Source organism: Lygodium microphyllum, chromosome 22, assembly GCF_053477565.2.
Source record: "Lygodium microphyllum isolate KBCC chromosome 22, Lygodium_microphyllum_v1.1.10, whole genome shotgun sequence".
NCBI lineage: Eukaryota > Viridiplantae > Streptophyta > Polypodiopsida > Schizaeales > Lygodiaceae > Lygodium > Lygodium microphyllum.
The window spans coordinates 26,327,940-26,343,988 of NC_141156.1; the positions used below are offsets into that span (position 1 = coordinate 26,327,940).

The 16,049-nt window shown below is 39.2% G+C and overlaps 1 protein-coding gene across 1 annotated transcript; it reads right to left on the minus strand.

Moving 5' to 3' along the window:
- Nucleotides 1-4,889: 4,889 nt before the first annotated feature.
- LOC148016965 (uncharacterized) lies at nucleotides 4,890-9,507 on the minus strand. The gene is made up of 10 exons (XM_087662543.1): nucleotides 8,553-9,507; nucleotides 8,312-8,449; nucleotides 7,430-7,618; nucleotides 7,177-7,314; nucleotides 6,909-7,027; nucleotides 6,568-6,706; nucleotides 6,338-6,467; nucleotides 6,146-6,225; nucleotides 5,613-5,747; nucleotides 4,890-5,515 (listed from the first exon to the last, which is right to left on the minus strand). The coding sequence occupies exons 1-10, from the start codon at nucleotides 9,045-9,047 to the stop codon at nucleotides 5,315-5,317; spliced, it is 1,764 nt and encodes a 587-aa protein (XP_087518669.1). The 5' UTR covers nucleotides 9,048-9,507; the 3' UTR covers nucleotides 4,890-5,314.
- Between the last annotated feature and the right edge of the window lie 6,542 nt (nucleotides 9,508-16,049).

The window sequence follows — 16,049 nt, forward strand, 5'->3', positions numbered from 1 at the left end:
TGCGTGCACACACACACACACACACACACACGTGTGCATTGCCAAAAGCAAAGAACACAAGAGAAACCAACATTGTGTGCAATTACATTTGCATAATGAGTTTTATAAAGAGGTCAAGTTATGATTTACCTCTTCACCAATATAACTTACCTCTCCATATGTACCTTAGCTCATAAATAGCTCATATTGTGAAACAATGAAAGGTTTTCAAACTAATAGAGTACGAACTTTTTTTGCAACGCCTTATTTATATGTTTCAAGTTTGTAAGGTCAACATGAGTCAAAAAATAAAAACCATTTCAATAGTGAAAAAGGAAAAGGCAAAGCTAGCAATCTATCAATAGTACAATTGCAAGGAGATCATATACCAAATCACAAAATTTACTTGAATATTTTTGTTAGCTTCACTATTAAGCAAGATGGTAGTGATGTGCAAGGTGTCCATGAGTCTGGATACTAATATTGATGGTGATCACAGAGGATAATAAAGAAGGTGCTCACCATAAGGTCATGGTGCTAGGAGGAGGACTTACTTTGCTTTGTGGTTGGGTGGTGGTAGTGTTGGAGTTTGAGGGTGAGGAACACTCCCTCTCTCTAGCTCCCTATTTTCCCATCCTTACCTTGGGTGTGTATTAACTTTAGTACCACCTCATCTTTTAGACATGCCTTCCTCGTTCTTTTTTTTTCTTAGGCTATGGATAGGCTTCAAATTCTTCTCTTGAATGGACACAAATATATAGATTACCAAGAGTTCACAAAAAGCTAATCTTGTGCCAAGTGAATTGTTAAGTTTGAAAAAAAAACCCTTGCAATCTAGGGTCATTTGAGCTACAATATAACCAAAATAAATAAATGACTTAAGAATACCCCTACAAATCAATAAGGTTGAAGGTTTTTGTATTGGCTCTCAAAATTGAGTTCCATGAACACTAAGCTCACCTAGAATATATAAAACACATATATTCACATTTGTTCAGAGCACAGTACACAAGCATAAGGCACATAAATATCAACACAAGGACCCATGTAGCTATACACTTACAATCACACAAGCTACACATGAAATGATACTATAGCAATAACAATAACACAAAGCATTAGGCACCAATCATAAGTGTGATAAACACATGTAACATACAAGTACTTCACACTATCTATGGAACCTTATCAACACGTATAGACCATACACATGTAACAAATATATAGCCCACTACACAAATACTCATATCTCTCTTCTCACCTCTCTTTTATGAGAACGAGATGTACTCACCTACCCCTTCTACAAACACTTATATATCATTGATGAAACTCGAAGCCTTTGCTAGTGGCCATAATGGGTATACCTTAGTGTTCCCAACAAAAGTGTATGCTTTTAAGGGATATAGAAAAATATAAGGACTAAATTAAATGCATATATTCAAACAATAAAAAGATTAGTACCAAGATATAGAATTCAATTGAAAATATGTCTAACCTAGACTACCTATGTGGTGTTTAATGCATATGCAAACATAGATACTTTAGTTAGATTAGGTCCAAGTTAACACATCTCATCTCTCATATGTGGAGGAAAATCTCCATTAGAAAACTCCACTCTCATACACCCCAAAAGAATTTGGAGTCACCGAATTCACTTTACCATGTATATCCAATGTAGATAAGACCTCATCCCTCAAGCTAGTCCCAACCCACCTCTCTTTACCCTAGTAATTCCTATCTCAAAGGTGTACGATAATCCACATGTGTTCATCAAGAAATATGTAATTGAACTGCTCACTCAAGGTGCACAAGGAAATGCCAACCACACCAACAATCAAGTCATCGCCCTCCAGGGAGGTTAGAGGTGCATATTAGTCCACCCCCTTACCCATGTGCAAATTTTGTATCCCTTTGTGCTAAATGAAGGTGAATCAATGCATACACACATTGTTGTGCTAGTATATTTGGAAAGGTGAAGACAATGGACAACTTTAGTGGAATGCTTTGGGCAATTGAGTGTCATTTGAGTAAGGGCAACGGATCCCATGTGTGCAAAGTATAAATATTTAGGTCCCAAAAGCACTTCGTGGTTCTCTCATCTTACGACTTCCCCTTCCAAAAATTCCTCCTTTGTCTTGCCTAATGAGAATGAAAAAAATGGCTACATGTATAAAGCCTCTTAGCTCTCCCCCTAATAGGGTAGGGTTAAGCACATCCAATCTCTACATGCCTATTATGGTTGATTTGGGTGTCCATGCAAAAAACCAATCAATGTCACCAATTTGCTTGCATGTGCTTGTATGTTCATATACCAAGCTAAATCATCATAAGTGCTGCTAGCATATTACATCATATGGTGTTGAAAGTAGGTTGACACTAATCTTATTGGTGATCAATTCATAATAATGCATTCGTAGCAACAAGCTTGTGATTGAGACCAGCTACCCTATGCAATAATAGCTACATGGATGGCATTGTCAATCATATCTTGGTCTTTTTGTGAGATTGACTTCAAATCAAGCCCTTGAATGTGTACACGTACAGATATTTGTGTGCATGCACACTTTGAATGGCAACCTTTTTTGAATTATTTGTGACATTTTTGATTGACAAGAGCCTACCTTTTTTTTAAATAAGGATCGCTAGTCTACTTGAGAATTTTTCATGAAGATTCTTAATTTATTATAGGTGGCCTTCCTAGTATAACTCCAATACGCTATGACCTTCAAACACATCCAAGGTAGCAATAGTGTTTACTTACGCATGTGTTGAATGCTCCATCCAACCTACTTTGGTCTTCACTCAAGTGTCGTGACACTTTCTCCAAAAGCCCTAGCTAGGACTATGGATACAAGATTGGTCCATGGATTAGTCACAATGTGAGACAATGATGGTTTTGTGTCTATCAATTGGGTGGTTTCTTTCATGTTTTCCTAGGAAAGCGTTCCAAGGCTTTTTCCCCATGAATAGCATGGTTCTTCCTAGTTGCACAACTACTTGAGTCGAATTGAGACAATTCAATGGCCAATGTAGGATTTTGAGCATCAAGACCTTGAGTTTGAAATGTGTATCATTACAAAGGTAAACAAGATATCGTAAGGACAAAGATGTACTAGCATGTAAGATCCTAATGGTATTGGTAACAAAACTGTGAATATGCATCATGGAAAAGAGATCTAAACCAATTACAAAGGTAAACAAGATATTGTAAGGACAAAGATGTACTAGCATGTAAGATCCTAATGATATTGGTAACAAAACTATGAATATGCATCATGGAAAAGAGATCTAAACCAATGTATGCACATAATGTGGCCATGTGGAAGCGTATGATGATGGAATATAGGATTCCTAAGGGTATTTTTTACAAGGAACCTTAGTGGCATGTCACCAAGGCCTTTAAAAAAGTTTCAATAAAGATTTTTTATAAAAACAATTACATTGCAAACTAAGTAAATTTCAATCATAGATGCTTTTTTGGTGTCACCACCTAGTTGGTGACTATTATGCATTAACTTTGGAAGATGCCATCATCTAGTGGATCTAGTTGGTGACATCAACATTGATGATGGTCAAGGCCTTTTAGAGCAGCTAACATTATACAATGGGAGATGATAAGCCACCAAAACAAACCATTAGGTGACAATGGACTAGAATAGCCTATGCTTTGAGGGATACATACATTGTAGTAAGGACTCACAAGCACCCTACCAATGTGCAGCCCTCAAGCGAGCCCATGGTGCTCATGAGGTGATGCTACAGTTTCCCGGCTATTTGTCAATAAGCTGAGTTACGAGTGTTTTTGTATTTACAATTCCTTGTGTTGTCTATGCCTTTGAAGCATCCCCATGAGCAATCAAGTATATCAAAAAATAGTGAATTTGCCTGTATATACCAAGTATCACAAAGAGTTTGAACATAAAGTGTAATACTATACCCTATTCTGAGCTACAAGAAAAGGTGGTGTTAATTTAGTGTGCCCCATATACACCAGCCTTATTCTATGACGCTCATCTTGGTTGGAGAAATGGGTGTTTCGCATTTGAATACAATTCTTTTGGGCATGTGAACCTAGAGCAATGTTCTCTTTAACCCTTCTCTGAGCCTCACAATGTCTATTGAATGCTCTAGCATCCAAAGTCAACTCTGCTTGGGTGTCTATTAAATGCTCCAGCCACACCCTTTACGTTACAAAAACTATCTAAAGTAGCATAAGGCACTGATGACTTGTTGCAATATGTGCACTTTCGCTCCAAACAGCCCACTTTACATCAAAACAATTGACCACAACTTTTTGAAAGATTCACTGTAACCTGCATTCCATACGATAGCATCAACTAATATCAACAAGCATCAACTGACATCGATGCACACAAATGCAAAAACACTGCAAGCTGTGTCAGCATTGCTGCTAATTTACAATTTGATCTAATCCTTAATTTGAATTTAAGAAATCATCTGTCTTAAGACACTACTTGTCAACAACCTCTTTGTTATCATTGTCCTACGCATTTTCATCCTCAATCATGATCTCCCTTCCTCCTCTGTTGCTTTTTCATTGGTCATAGTTCCACTTTTCGTTGACATTCACACGGTCTCTCTTGTTCTGTTTGTAACATTCTCATCAGTGGCCTTTAAAGTTGGTAGTAGGACATCTTCAAACTCCCCCCTTCCTTCAGTCTTACTCCTTGACAGTTCCTGAGACTAATGCCCTGAGATTCCCTATATCTTGATGTAGAAAAATCTAAAGCGTTATTGAACATAAGAAACGTCTTTGCACCAGCTATAACAAGAAAAAATGAAACTACTGTCTCTTCACACATGAATGTAACTTACAAATTAAAGGCACAAATAAGCAAAACTGAAATATTTTTGTGGGGATTTAAAAACAATCAGTGGAAACAACTGGCTCAGACTTAAGAGTGCAATTTTCATTGGATAACTTCAGGGAGTCTGAGCATCTAAATCAAACTTTTGTCTGCTCCTTCGCTGGGATTTGCAATTCACTTTGCTTTTCGGCTGAGTACTTACAAACTCAACCAGTCAAACTCCTTTCCACAGGATTGAGAAATTTACAAAACCATAACACCCCAGTATAGGTTCCCAAGTACTCTATGTTCACCTTGCATTACTCTCTTTCTTTAGATAACTAATCTTGAGATAACCTGAGGTAGACTCTGGTAACTTGGATCCCTAAACGTGGTCTTACCATGCCACCAATCCAACCATTTTCCCGGAAGTTACGGTTATGAACCAGAAACACCATTTGATGTTTAATGTTAGCTGCTCTCAAAGTATCGAGGTTAATTCACTTCAACCTGCCAAAATTGTAGTTTCACCTCAGTAAAGGCAAATCCAGATTGAGCAGATAGAAGCCATAAGCAATTCCCACTCCAGCCACAACTGTGGCCATTGCTTTAAAGCAGGCACTGCCTCGTGCAAGCCGCTTCTTTAGCACTTTGCAATGTTTATCAGCAGTTCTCAACAGCACCTCCTGCTTGGCATTTCCCCTGGCTTTCTCCATTGCAGTATGATTCTGCAAATGACAACAAAACTTTGCATTTAACATCCCCAATCATCTTCAAAAGTACGTATGCAGGGTAAGATGTGCAAAGGCTAACTTTAAACTTTACCTGCACTCTTAAGATAGCAATAGTCTTCTTCACATTATCAAGGGGGCTCAACTGGGTAACTATTCTTGTCCACTCCACGCACATGTAACTCAACAGTTTGACACTCCCCTGCAGTTTTTCCAGATGCAACTTTTCCTGCAGTTCACACCAAAAGATTTACTGTTGGAAACAGTATGGATGCAGTTTGAACTTCAAAGCTGAGAGTTACAGTTGCTTCAAGGGAGCACCAGGCAGCATGCCCAAAGTAATGCTAATTAGAAGCTTGCATCCATCACAGCAGCAACTCAGATTTCGCAATGTACAAAGCATGAAAAGGATAACTTGGAACATTTTGCAAGTAGGGAGCAAGCTTGCAAGCAAGCATCCATCCAATCAGCAGTCAGCACCTTGTACTGTTTTCACTTCTTATAACTTGGTCCACAATGGAGCTTGTGCAATCAACATTTCCAATTCATGGCACAGATAGCACATCCTTTCTCGCATGCATGTTAAACATCACAGGATATTACACACTGTTAGGTTTAGATGATTACCCATTGTTTGCAGCAATCTGTGTTCTCAGATAAGCACCAAATGGCCAAATTGCATGCTTCATGGACCAAAGCAGGCGCATCTAGAAGTCATCCAATCACCAATACTTAAGATGCAAACCTAGATGATTTCGAATGATGTAACCTTCTACATATAAGATCATTGATAGTAACCCAAAAAACAAGAGGATATACCCTCAGCACCAGCTGCTTCTAAACACTGAGGGAGCAAATTATGTGCAGCTGTTTTTGCAGCTTTACTTCCCGATCCATGCAGTCCAATTTCTTTCAGCATAGGATAGAGTTCCTGAAACCTTTCAGTCGCCTGCAGCAGGCTCCAACCCATCCTTTATAAGGACCTTTCAACATGGAAGAGAGATGGCAATCAGCATTCACAACATCAAAAACGTTTTGACAAAACCCACCTTTGTGCGTGCGGAGTCGGATGGAAACGAAGTATACATCAAAGAAACGAGTGTAGCTGGAGGCACAAGCCTCTCCCCCTTCCTTGTGGCAGCATTGAAAAACATCGAGCGTGCTTTCTTCGAGTTGCTGAATAGTATACTGCATGAAGCAGAACCATCACTCAAAACCTTGAGCTCTACCAGAAAAATGTCACACATACATTGAGCAAGCAAAAGACTGACCATCAACATGCCACAGCCGACTCATCCAGCATATGCAACACAGAGAAAATACACAACCAGTAACAAAGACTGAAAACTAGGTGCAAAGGAAAAGTATCTGATCAGGTCTGCAGTCAAACCTTTCAGCAAACTGGAGAGTAATATCCCTGGCCACAGGTGTACTAGCCTTCCCACATGCAAGTGGGAGTAAGTTCTGCACCCACAATTGCATTCCAGCTACCAAGTCTCCTTGAGCAACCTGAGGACATGGCATTTGTAAGAAACCACATGAAAAAGTAACACCACTTAAAGAGCAAGTAACTTAACATAATCGTGTGCCTCTAAAACATCCACAACTGCTTTTTGTCATATAGGGTCAACTGCAGCATACAGTACAACTATACTGACCTGGCTATATGCCCATGCCAACATTGCTAGTTTTTCTTGGCCTTGATACTGTGGGTTTGTCCTCAGAAGTGTAGCCTTCTGTACCAGTGCCTCAGGTCTTTTGCGCAAAGCTAAAGCTAGAACAACAAGAACGGCAACCTGAATAAACACAAGTAAAAATAATAAGATTTTGTTTTCACAGTTTCCCATGAGAAGTACATATAAGGAGATCACAAAAGATAGAGACAAAACAATCAGGAAACGTGAGCATTGCCTTTGTCTTGGAAGATGAATTAACGGAACCTCCTTTTGACCCCTTCTGAGTACCATGCTGTGGTTGAGCATCACTCAAAACATCATTCAGTCCCCAAATGACAAAATCTCCAAGGGCATCTAAAGGCCTTGCTGCAAGCCAGTCTGAGGCAGTTTTGCAAACGGGTTCAGGAATGTTCAGGAGTGGTAGCTGCAATACAGAAAAAAGTTCTGTGTTGAGAACTGATGGCAATACTTGACCTTTTTTAAAAAGCACTAGTTTTGTGGACTATTGAAATCATAAGGGCGTCACAGTCGAACACAAAGGTAGCAGTCCTTTCAGATAAGCGTGACGTGGAATAGAGCAACCTTCCCGTTAAGAATTCCAGCCATCGAGGCTCACACCAAAAACAAATTGAGCAAGGGAGGGCAATGACATGACACCACCAGAAACACAGCTAGCCAGCCCAGCCAGCTAGTATCGTTAAAGGACCTAGCCATGGGAGGCAAATAATTTTTGGACTATGTCATTCTAACAAATCCATGGCCAAAGGGGCGCCAATTTCAGGCAATATGCCATTCTAACAGATCCATGGCTAAGGGGGCACCAAGTTCAAGCAATATGCCTCAGCAGATAGAAGAAAACCAAGTGCAATCTTGATTATACTTGCTTTAGAGAGATGTGCATATTGCCATCTTATACTGCACGTCCATGCTCACATGCAGTCACAGCAAGCCAAAGGTCAAGCTCAGCTTTAAGCATTGAATTACACCAAACCTATTTCAACCCTTTACCCTAGATCAAACTGTTGCTCCAACTATTCGAACCTAATCATCTGGACCACAAACTCCAAAGTGGCAACTTGTATCAGTACGAAATAGACATCGATTTGATCTGTCTTACCTGCACAGCCTTGGAGACTGATGATTCCTTCAAAATTTTGTTCCAACCGAATTGAGTGGGTGTGACTGCACTGAAAGCTCTTCCAAAGTAATCAGCAAAACGCATAAGCTGTACATCCGGCAATTCGGCAAATGATTCCTGTTCAACAAAATGCATTATCAGTAGCTACTCAGACAGCATGTGCACATGGGAATCATCAGCATGGATATTACATAATATGTATCTATACTAATATCCATACTGATATCTGTGTCAAAAATGCTGCCAAGTCTGATGCATCAATTGCGGTTGCAGCCTCTGCGACGGTAACTTTGGGCTTCTTGGGTTTCTTAGGCTTAGATCTTTTCTGATCACCGTTGGCAGTATCATTGGCCTCGGAGTGAGGATGCTCCTCATCACCTTCTGCATCGCTGTCCGAATGGACAACCTCATCTGCCGTTGCTGAGGCAGACCGGTATATGACAGCTTGCAGCAGCGCCTCCCTGTGTAACCTCCGCTCCTCTGCCTCCTTCTCCAAGGCTTGGAACGCCTTGTTCTCGGGGTAATTCCCATTGCGTTTCCCATTCTCCATTAGAGATCTGGGTGCCAGGCCCTTGGATCTCGCCTCCTGGCGCTTCTGCTTCTTGGGATTGGTGACCTTCTGCCAGCCATGGTGGCTGCCACCGTTCTCGGAGGGGGAGGACAGAGCGGTGCCATTGGCGGCAAAGTCGAGGGTGAGGTCGCTGAGATCATTCATGGTAGCACTTGGAACTGGAGGAAGATGAGGATTTGCGGCCGGCCAGGAGGGGGAAGGCAGGGCCCGGATTTATAAAGAGGAGATGACTTGGGGCAGGGGGGGAGTGCAAGCAGGAACAGAGGAGGGGAGAGGGTGGGAGAAAAGCATGTGCAGGAAAAAGCAGAATCTGGGCTTAAAACAAGCAACAGAAGGCACAGGAAGAGGGCCTCTAGGCTCTCTCTCTCCCTCTCTCTCTCTCCCTCAGACGGGTAAGAGATATAGAGATCGCTCTCAAAAAGAATATAATAATAATGGAAAATCAGAACAATCTAACGCAAAGCGGAAGTCGGCTAAAGGGAAGAGGGCAAAATGCATCCGGAGCAGGAACAAGCAGAAAAAGAGCAGGAAGAAGGACAACACATGCGTATATACACTTCTGAGAGAGAGAGCGAGAGAGATGCAGAATTAGGAAATACTGGATCTTTGCCCCCTCCTTTGATAATAAAGTTTCACCCTTTTCTTATTTAGCGACTTTATAATTAATCAATGATTTAGAAATCGGGACAGAAAACGGAGGTTTTTGTGTGTGTTACCTCACCTCCCTCTCGCGTTCATCGCCTCCTTCTCCATCACCCCTGTTGTTGCCAATTGCGCCCCACATGATATTATTACGTGGCCTCACATGCACTCTCACTTATCGTCCCCCGTTCTTACTATCACCCCGAGTTACAACAACACCAATCTAGCAATCGAATACGATCCAAGAACTAGCTCACTACCTTCTCGGCAAAGCCCAAGGTGAGGATGAAAGCGCATGTGAGGTTGCATCAACACTCCAAAATGAAGCAATGCTCCATGAATTTTGATCCCTTAGTAAGGGTTTCCCTTTTGCCATCCTAAAACTCTAATGCTAAGATGAATTTTGTGTTGGGCAATATTGTGGGATATGGGGGCAACCTTGTTTACTAGTTACTCTAGTTAGCCAACTTTGTTCCAACAAACATGCTCTTATACGAGTGTCCAATCTAGATATCATTTCCCTCTCTCCCAGCCCACCAGTTAGAAGGGGAAGCGAGAGGGAGCATTGGCAAAGGCTTTAGGAAGAGTTCTTGTCTTCCTTTTAAGGGCTAGGGAACTGTGCACGTAGAGAAAAGAGCATGCATCTCATGGAATGGGTAAAAGGAGCCACTAAAGATCCTCCCATTGATTAACGCAAATGGCTTAGAGATCATCACAGAGGTCAAGTTCTCCTCTATACCTAATGTGTGCTATATTTGCAAGGCACATGAGCATTCTACCAATGTCTACTCAAAGAGATGGCCAAAAGAAAAGAAACAAAAGGCTCTGGGAGTCATGTCCTTTGTTTTCCCTAATATGTGTTATATTTGCAAGGCATCTTAGCATTTTTCCAATGTCTACCTAAAGAGAGAGTAGGAAGAAAAAGAATAGGCTATAAACAATTAGAAGGAGGAATGCCATGAAGGTAAAGAAATTTAGGCTAAGTAGGTGGTCCATAATAGCACAGTGAAAAATGAGGTTGGTTACACGAACAAATGGAGCAATGCAAAAAGAACAAGAACATAGCACCATGGTGTGAGTATGGCACTGGGCTCACATTTTTCAAGCAATGGACCCATTTGGGTAGAGGAGATTCCCCACCTCAGTCTCTCATCCTCACCCAAATGAAAATAGTGATAAGGCTCATTTTTCAAAAGTGAAATATATGGCTAACAAGATTTGAACCCTCGCTAATCCCATCACACTCCTAAGTCCTACTCAATGGACCAACTGCCTTTTGGCATAAATACTAGCTAGAGTAGTGTGTAGATCAACATTATGGACACTTTTCATACTACCCCAACCTTTCAGGGTGATGCGTTATCAAGGAAAATCGGTGACCTAATCAAATATTATGGTCCTAAAGGGTGGCAAAAGAGCAAAACTCTAAGCCAAGATAATATCTAAGCCAAAGGAGAAATGTATGGCAAAAAGAAAAATATTAGTGGATCCAAGGCTTCAAGAGACAAATAGAGACTTGTATGACAAAAAAGAAAAAATTAGTAGATCCAAGGCTTTGAGAGACAAATTGAGAAGCACAAGCAAGCCTAAACAATCACTCAAAAAACTCGCCCATAAGCTATTGTTGGGAAGGAATATCTATGCTTGCTTGGATGAAGGTTTCAATGATGATCCCAATTTCTTTAATGCATCGAATAGAAATACTATCAAAAAATTTAGAACTAATCAACTAGAATTAGTATGGCATAGTGCAGTGAAAAGAAAAAGGGGGCATCCTCATTCTAATTAAATTAAACACTTGAAACCTTGGTTAGCATGCCTTGATACTAAAGGCTCAATTATCTCATTCAAGATTCACAAGAGTGGGGAATCAATGAAGGTTGCTCTATTTGGACCCCAAATTATTTTGTGCTAAGAGAAAGAAAGTGTAGCTAACTTAGCAACATGCTAAATAACAATCATACAATATTACTTGGTGATAGGAATATGACCAATCGAGCATGTGATTGATTGCATGGATGACATGATGATAGGAGAAGAGAGGCTCAAGTGGAATGCTTAGCACTAGGCTACCAACTTTGAGATGTGGCTACCTTAGTCAATAATGATGAAGGTCTCTTTACATCGCATAACAAGCAAATTGGGCTTGCATGGCTATCCCTTAGCCTTGACAAAAATTATGCAATAGAAAATTGGATGGTGGTTTTGCCCTCACAATCACATCAAAGCATTATTTGATCTTCAACATTGTGATCATACCATGCTTCCATTTTGATGCAAAGTGATGTGTGATGATTGAACCCTCCTTTCAAGCTCGATATTAGCTTTCTAAAGGAAGATGCCTATTTCAAAGGCATAAGAAGAATTTGGATTGCATCCTCTCTTTTGCCTGATGTCTCCAAAATAGAAATAGCAATTGCATATAGAAGCACTCACTCATTCTCTACAATCTATGGGAGAAATAAGGCTACGATGAGGTGAAAGAGTCTTACTCTAGTTATAGGTGTTACAATACTTGCTATGAAAATGTGATGATTTTAATTTATTTATTTTTGTAGATTTTTATTTTTTTATTTGCCACATGATAGTGATGTATTATGCATGGGCTCACTTGTAGCACCGGTTGCATTATGCATGGTAGATAGATGGTAGGAAACTAATATGTTTTATGTTATGATGAGTGGATTATTAGATAAAGCTATGCATAATAATGATTTTGAGTAGAGCACATTTCAATGTGCAAGGATTAATTATTTTTAATGATTCACTAGAGTGAAATTATTATATTTTTGGGCTCTCTCTAGCACAAGATTATTGTATTTGCACACTCACAATTTATCTATTTGGTTATAACCTTTGTCCAAGGCCTAGAGGGCTAGACAATTATTTTTGTAAATCTTAGAATAGGTTTAGGAAAAAGAAGCTAGAAATTATTAGGCCAAAAGCATGGCATTCAAAAAAAAAAAAAAACAAGAATCCTAAAAAGGATGCTTTTCCAATGTATTTGCACAAAAAGGTAATGCAAATCCATTGAATACATGCATGGGAGAGGTCCTCGCTAATGCATGGGGGGGAGATTGTACCCAATACTTGTGTCATACACTCTTCTCCTACTTTTCTTCTCTCTTGCAATTTGTGAGTTCTTTCAATTTCTTATCAATTTAAGTTATTGTATGGTGAAGGGCTACAATATTAGTATCAAACTGAGGCGATTTGTTTGTGTGTCTGCATCATAGAGAATGCACAACATTCATTCTCAGAAGACATCATCATCCACACATCAAGCATCTTGCTTTTATTCAAAGGACTAAGGCTTTACCTCATGGATCATGCAATAATGACTCTCTCTTCTCCAAAGACAAGTATGAATATGTATTAGGAAAGGCCTATGTTCCTCCATTTAGCCACAAAACCATGATTCATCATCAAAACCACCTAGTAAGTGATTTTTGGCTTTTTGGCCAAAGAGACAAAGAGATAAATCAAAGGCCAAAAATCTACACACACTAGCCAACTATCCCCCAAATCCACCCATAGTCCCAAAAAATTTGATGATCTCCTCTATGCAAAGAACAAATGGCCCACTTTGTGGTGCATAGATCGGATGCTGTATACTGGTGAACGCCGGAAGGTGCCCAAGAACAAAAGAACTCTACTTTTTGCACAAAACTCAAGTTAGAAAGCATGCACGACATGAACAAGAGACCAATTGGTTGCAATCTCCCCCCATGCCTTGTGTGAGCACTCCACAAAGTATGGATTTTATGTATTAATCATCTTCAAGCTCAAATAATAGCCCAAATTACAAAATAGCACGCTTTTGACTTTTGAGTTTGCTTTAGCACAAAATAGAAATAAAGCTAATGGGCAGGTGCCCAAGGAGTCAAGCATACCCAATACAATGTCCAAATACAAATATCATAATCGTGTGCCCATGCGCATACAAAATAATAAATAAATATCCAACGCCTTAATAAATAGGCACGACAAAATATAGGCGCCATGCCTAAGGTATGCGCCCATCAAAATATAAGTGATAGCTCAAATACACGCTATCCTCCAATGCTTTCCTCCGCCACTGCTGCTATCTCTACACATCAACTGAAGCATTCACAATCGTTAGTAAAATAATACAATTAAACCGACAAAAGTGAATACCTAGCAGTCTTCAGCTACATAAATAAATCAACTGATTAGAAATCAATCCTAACCTTAATTTATCACGAGTGCGCACTCTAAACTCATAAACGTTTATTAATTTAATATGTATTTTGCATAATCACGCGCTATGGAATCACCCATGTACACACTAAATTAATGAAACGCCCGAAAAGGATAGGCGTCCCCATCAACTTCTCGCACAAAGAATCCACTTTGTATATGAGCCCCGATCAACAAAGTTTACGGAATCCACCGTAAAACCTCACGGAATCCACCGTGAAATATGCCTCGTGGCATCATACCCCCGGGTTGGGATAGCAATTGTCCTCAATTGCTATTAGCTCAATGTGGAGCTAATAGAGTGGGGAAAGCATTTAAGTCTCTAGCGTGCATCCATTGGGCTTCTTCAACAGGATGGCTTTTAAACTTGACCAAATATCTAGAATATCTACGGCCAGTTCTAGTGGTCATAAAGTCAGTATCTATGATAGCTTCAGGTTCAAGTATTTCAGTCTCTTCATGTAGCAAAGGTGGGTTTTCATAAATAGGGCGTATAGGTAATTGGCCTCTAAAGGGTCGTAATAAACTAATATGAAAGGTGTTGTGAATTTTCCAATGTGGTGGTAGTTCTAACTTGAATGCATCGTTATTGATTTTGTGAATGATCTTAAATGGTCCATAGAATCTAGGTGCTAATTTCACAACTGGGTGTATATCTACACTTTGTAATCTACGTTTTTCTATTCTCAACCAAACATAGTCATCAACTTTGAAATTCATGGCCTATCTTTTCTTATTGGCTTATTTTGTATATGATTGCTGGGCTTTGGCAATCATGTCTTTAACCTCATCAAAAATAGTAGCGTGCATGTTAGCAATATCATCAGCACTCTGAATTCTATTTGATAAAGATGCAACAGGTGTAAACAATCTATAACCATAAATCACTTCAAACGGTGCTTTCTTTGTAGCTGTGTGTGGTGTATTGTTATATGCAAACTGCAGTAAATGTAAATGTGTGTGGTTTAGAAATAGTGTAAGCACGTAAAAGATCTAAAATAGTACTGTTAGTGGCTTCTGTTTGTCCATTAGTTTCAGGATGAAATGCAGATGAGAAATCAATCTTTGTTCCTAGGTTAGCAAACAAAGTAATCCAAAAATTGTTACAAAATCTAGAATCACGGTCAGAAATGATAACTTTTGGTAATCCAGGATTAGTGAAAACAGTTTTCAAAAACAATTGTGTTGCCTGAGATGCTGTTAAAGTTTTCTTACATGGAATGAAATATGCTTGTTTACTAAACCTGTCTACAATAGTCCAAATCATATCATGGTTAGCTTTAGTATTAGGTAAACTAGTAATAAAGTCCATAGAAATATGTTCCCATGGTCTTGATGGAATAGATAAAGGCATAAGTAACCCATACTGTTTACCATGATGTCTCTTAACTCTTTGATAAACCAAACATTCAGAAACAAAGTTAGATACATCAGTGTCCATATGTGGCCAATAAAAATCTTCAGTCAATGTACGTAAAGTAGATATGATACCTCTATGACCTTGATTATGGAGGACAATGAATCTCATTCAAAATAAAGGATCTAAATGGAACTGTAACACACAATCTCTTTTCATAAAACATGAATCCATCATTATAAGACAGTGAATCAATAGGAATCCAGTTATTTTCAACTAATTTATTCTAATCAGCATGAAAAGTAATGTCCTGATGATAAGTATCTTTCATAGGAGTTAGAGAATCAAATGATATAACAGAGATATTATGAATGGTCAGTCTTCTACTTAATGCATCAGCCTTCTTTACCTGGTTGATATTGGATAAGGGGATGAAAACTCTGAATAAAAGCTGCCCATTTGATATGTCGGTTAGATATTTGGGTTTGACTAAGGAGATGTCTAATACTTTGTTGGTCAGTCTTAATCATAAACTCAGAACCCATTAAGTAATGTTTCCATTGTCTTAAAGCTTGTACAACAGCTAACAATTCTTTATCATATGTGGAATATTTAAGTTCGGATGGTTTCAGTTTATAGCTAGAATAGGCTATGGGATGATTATCTTGCATAAGTACAGCTCCTATTCCAGATCCACTAGCATCAGTAACTACTAAAAAGAATGGTCTATTGAAATCAGGTAGTTGTAATACAGGAGCATGGGTTAATGCATGTTTCAATAAATCAAAAGATTTCTGTTGATTATCAGAACAATGATAAACAATACATTTCTTTAAAAGTTTAGTCAAAGGCAAAGAAAGTAATGAGAAATTTCGCACAAACTTCTTGTAAAAACTAGCAAGACCTAGAAAAGAACGTAACTCATG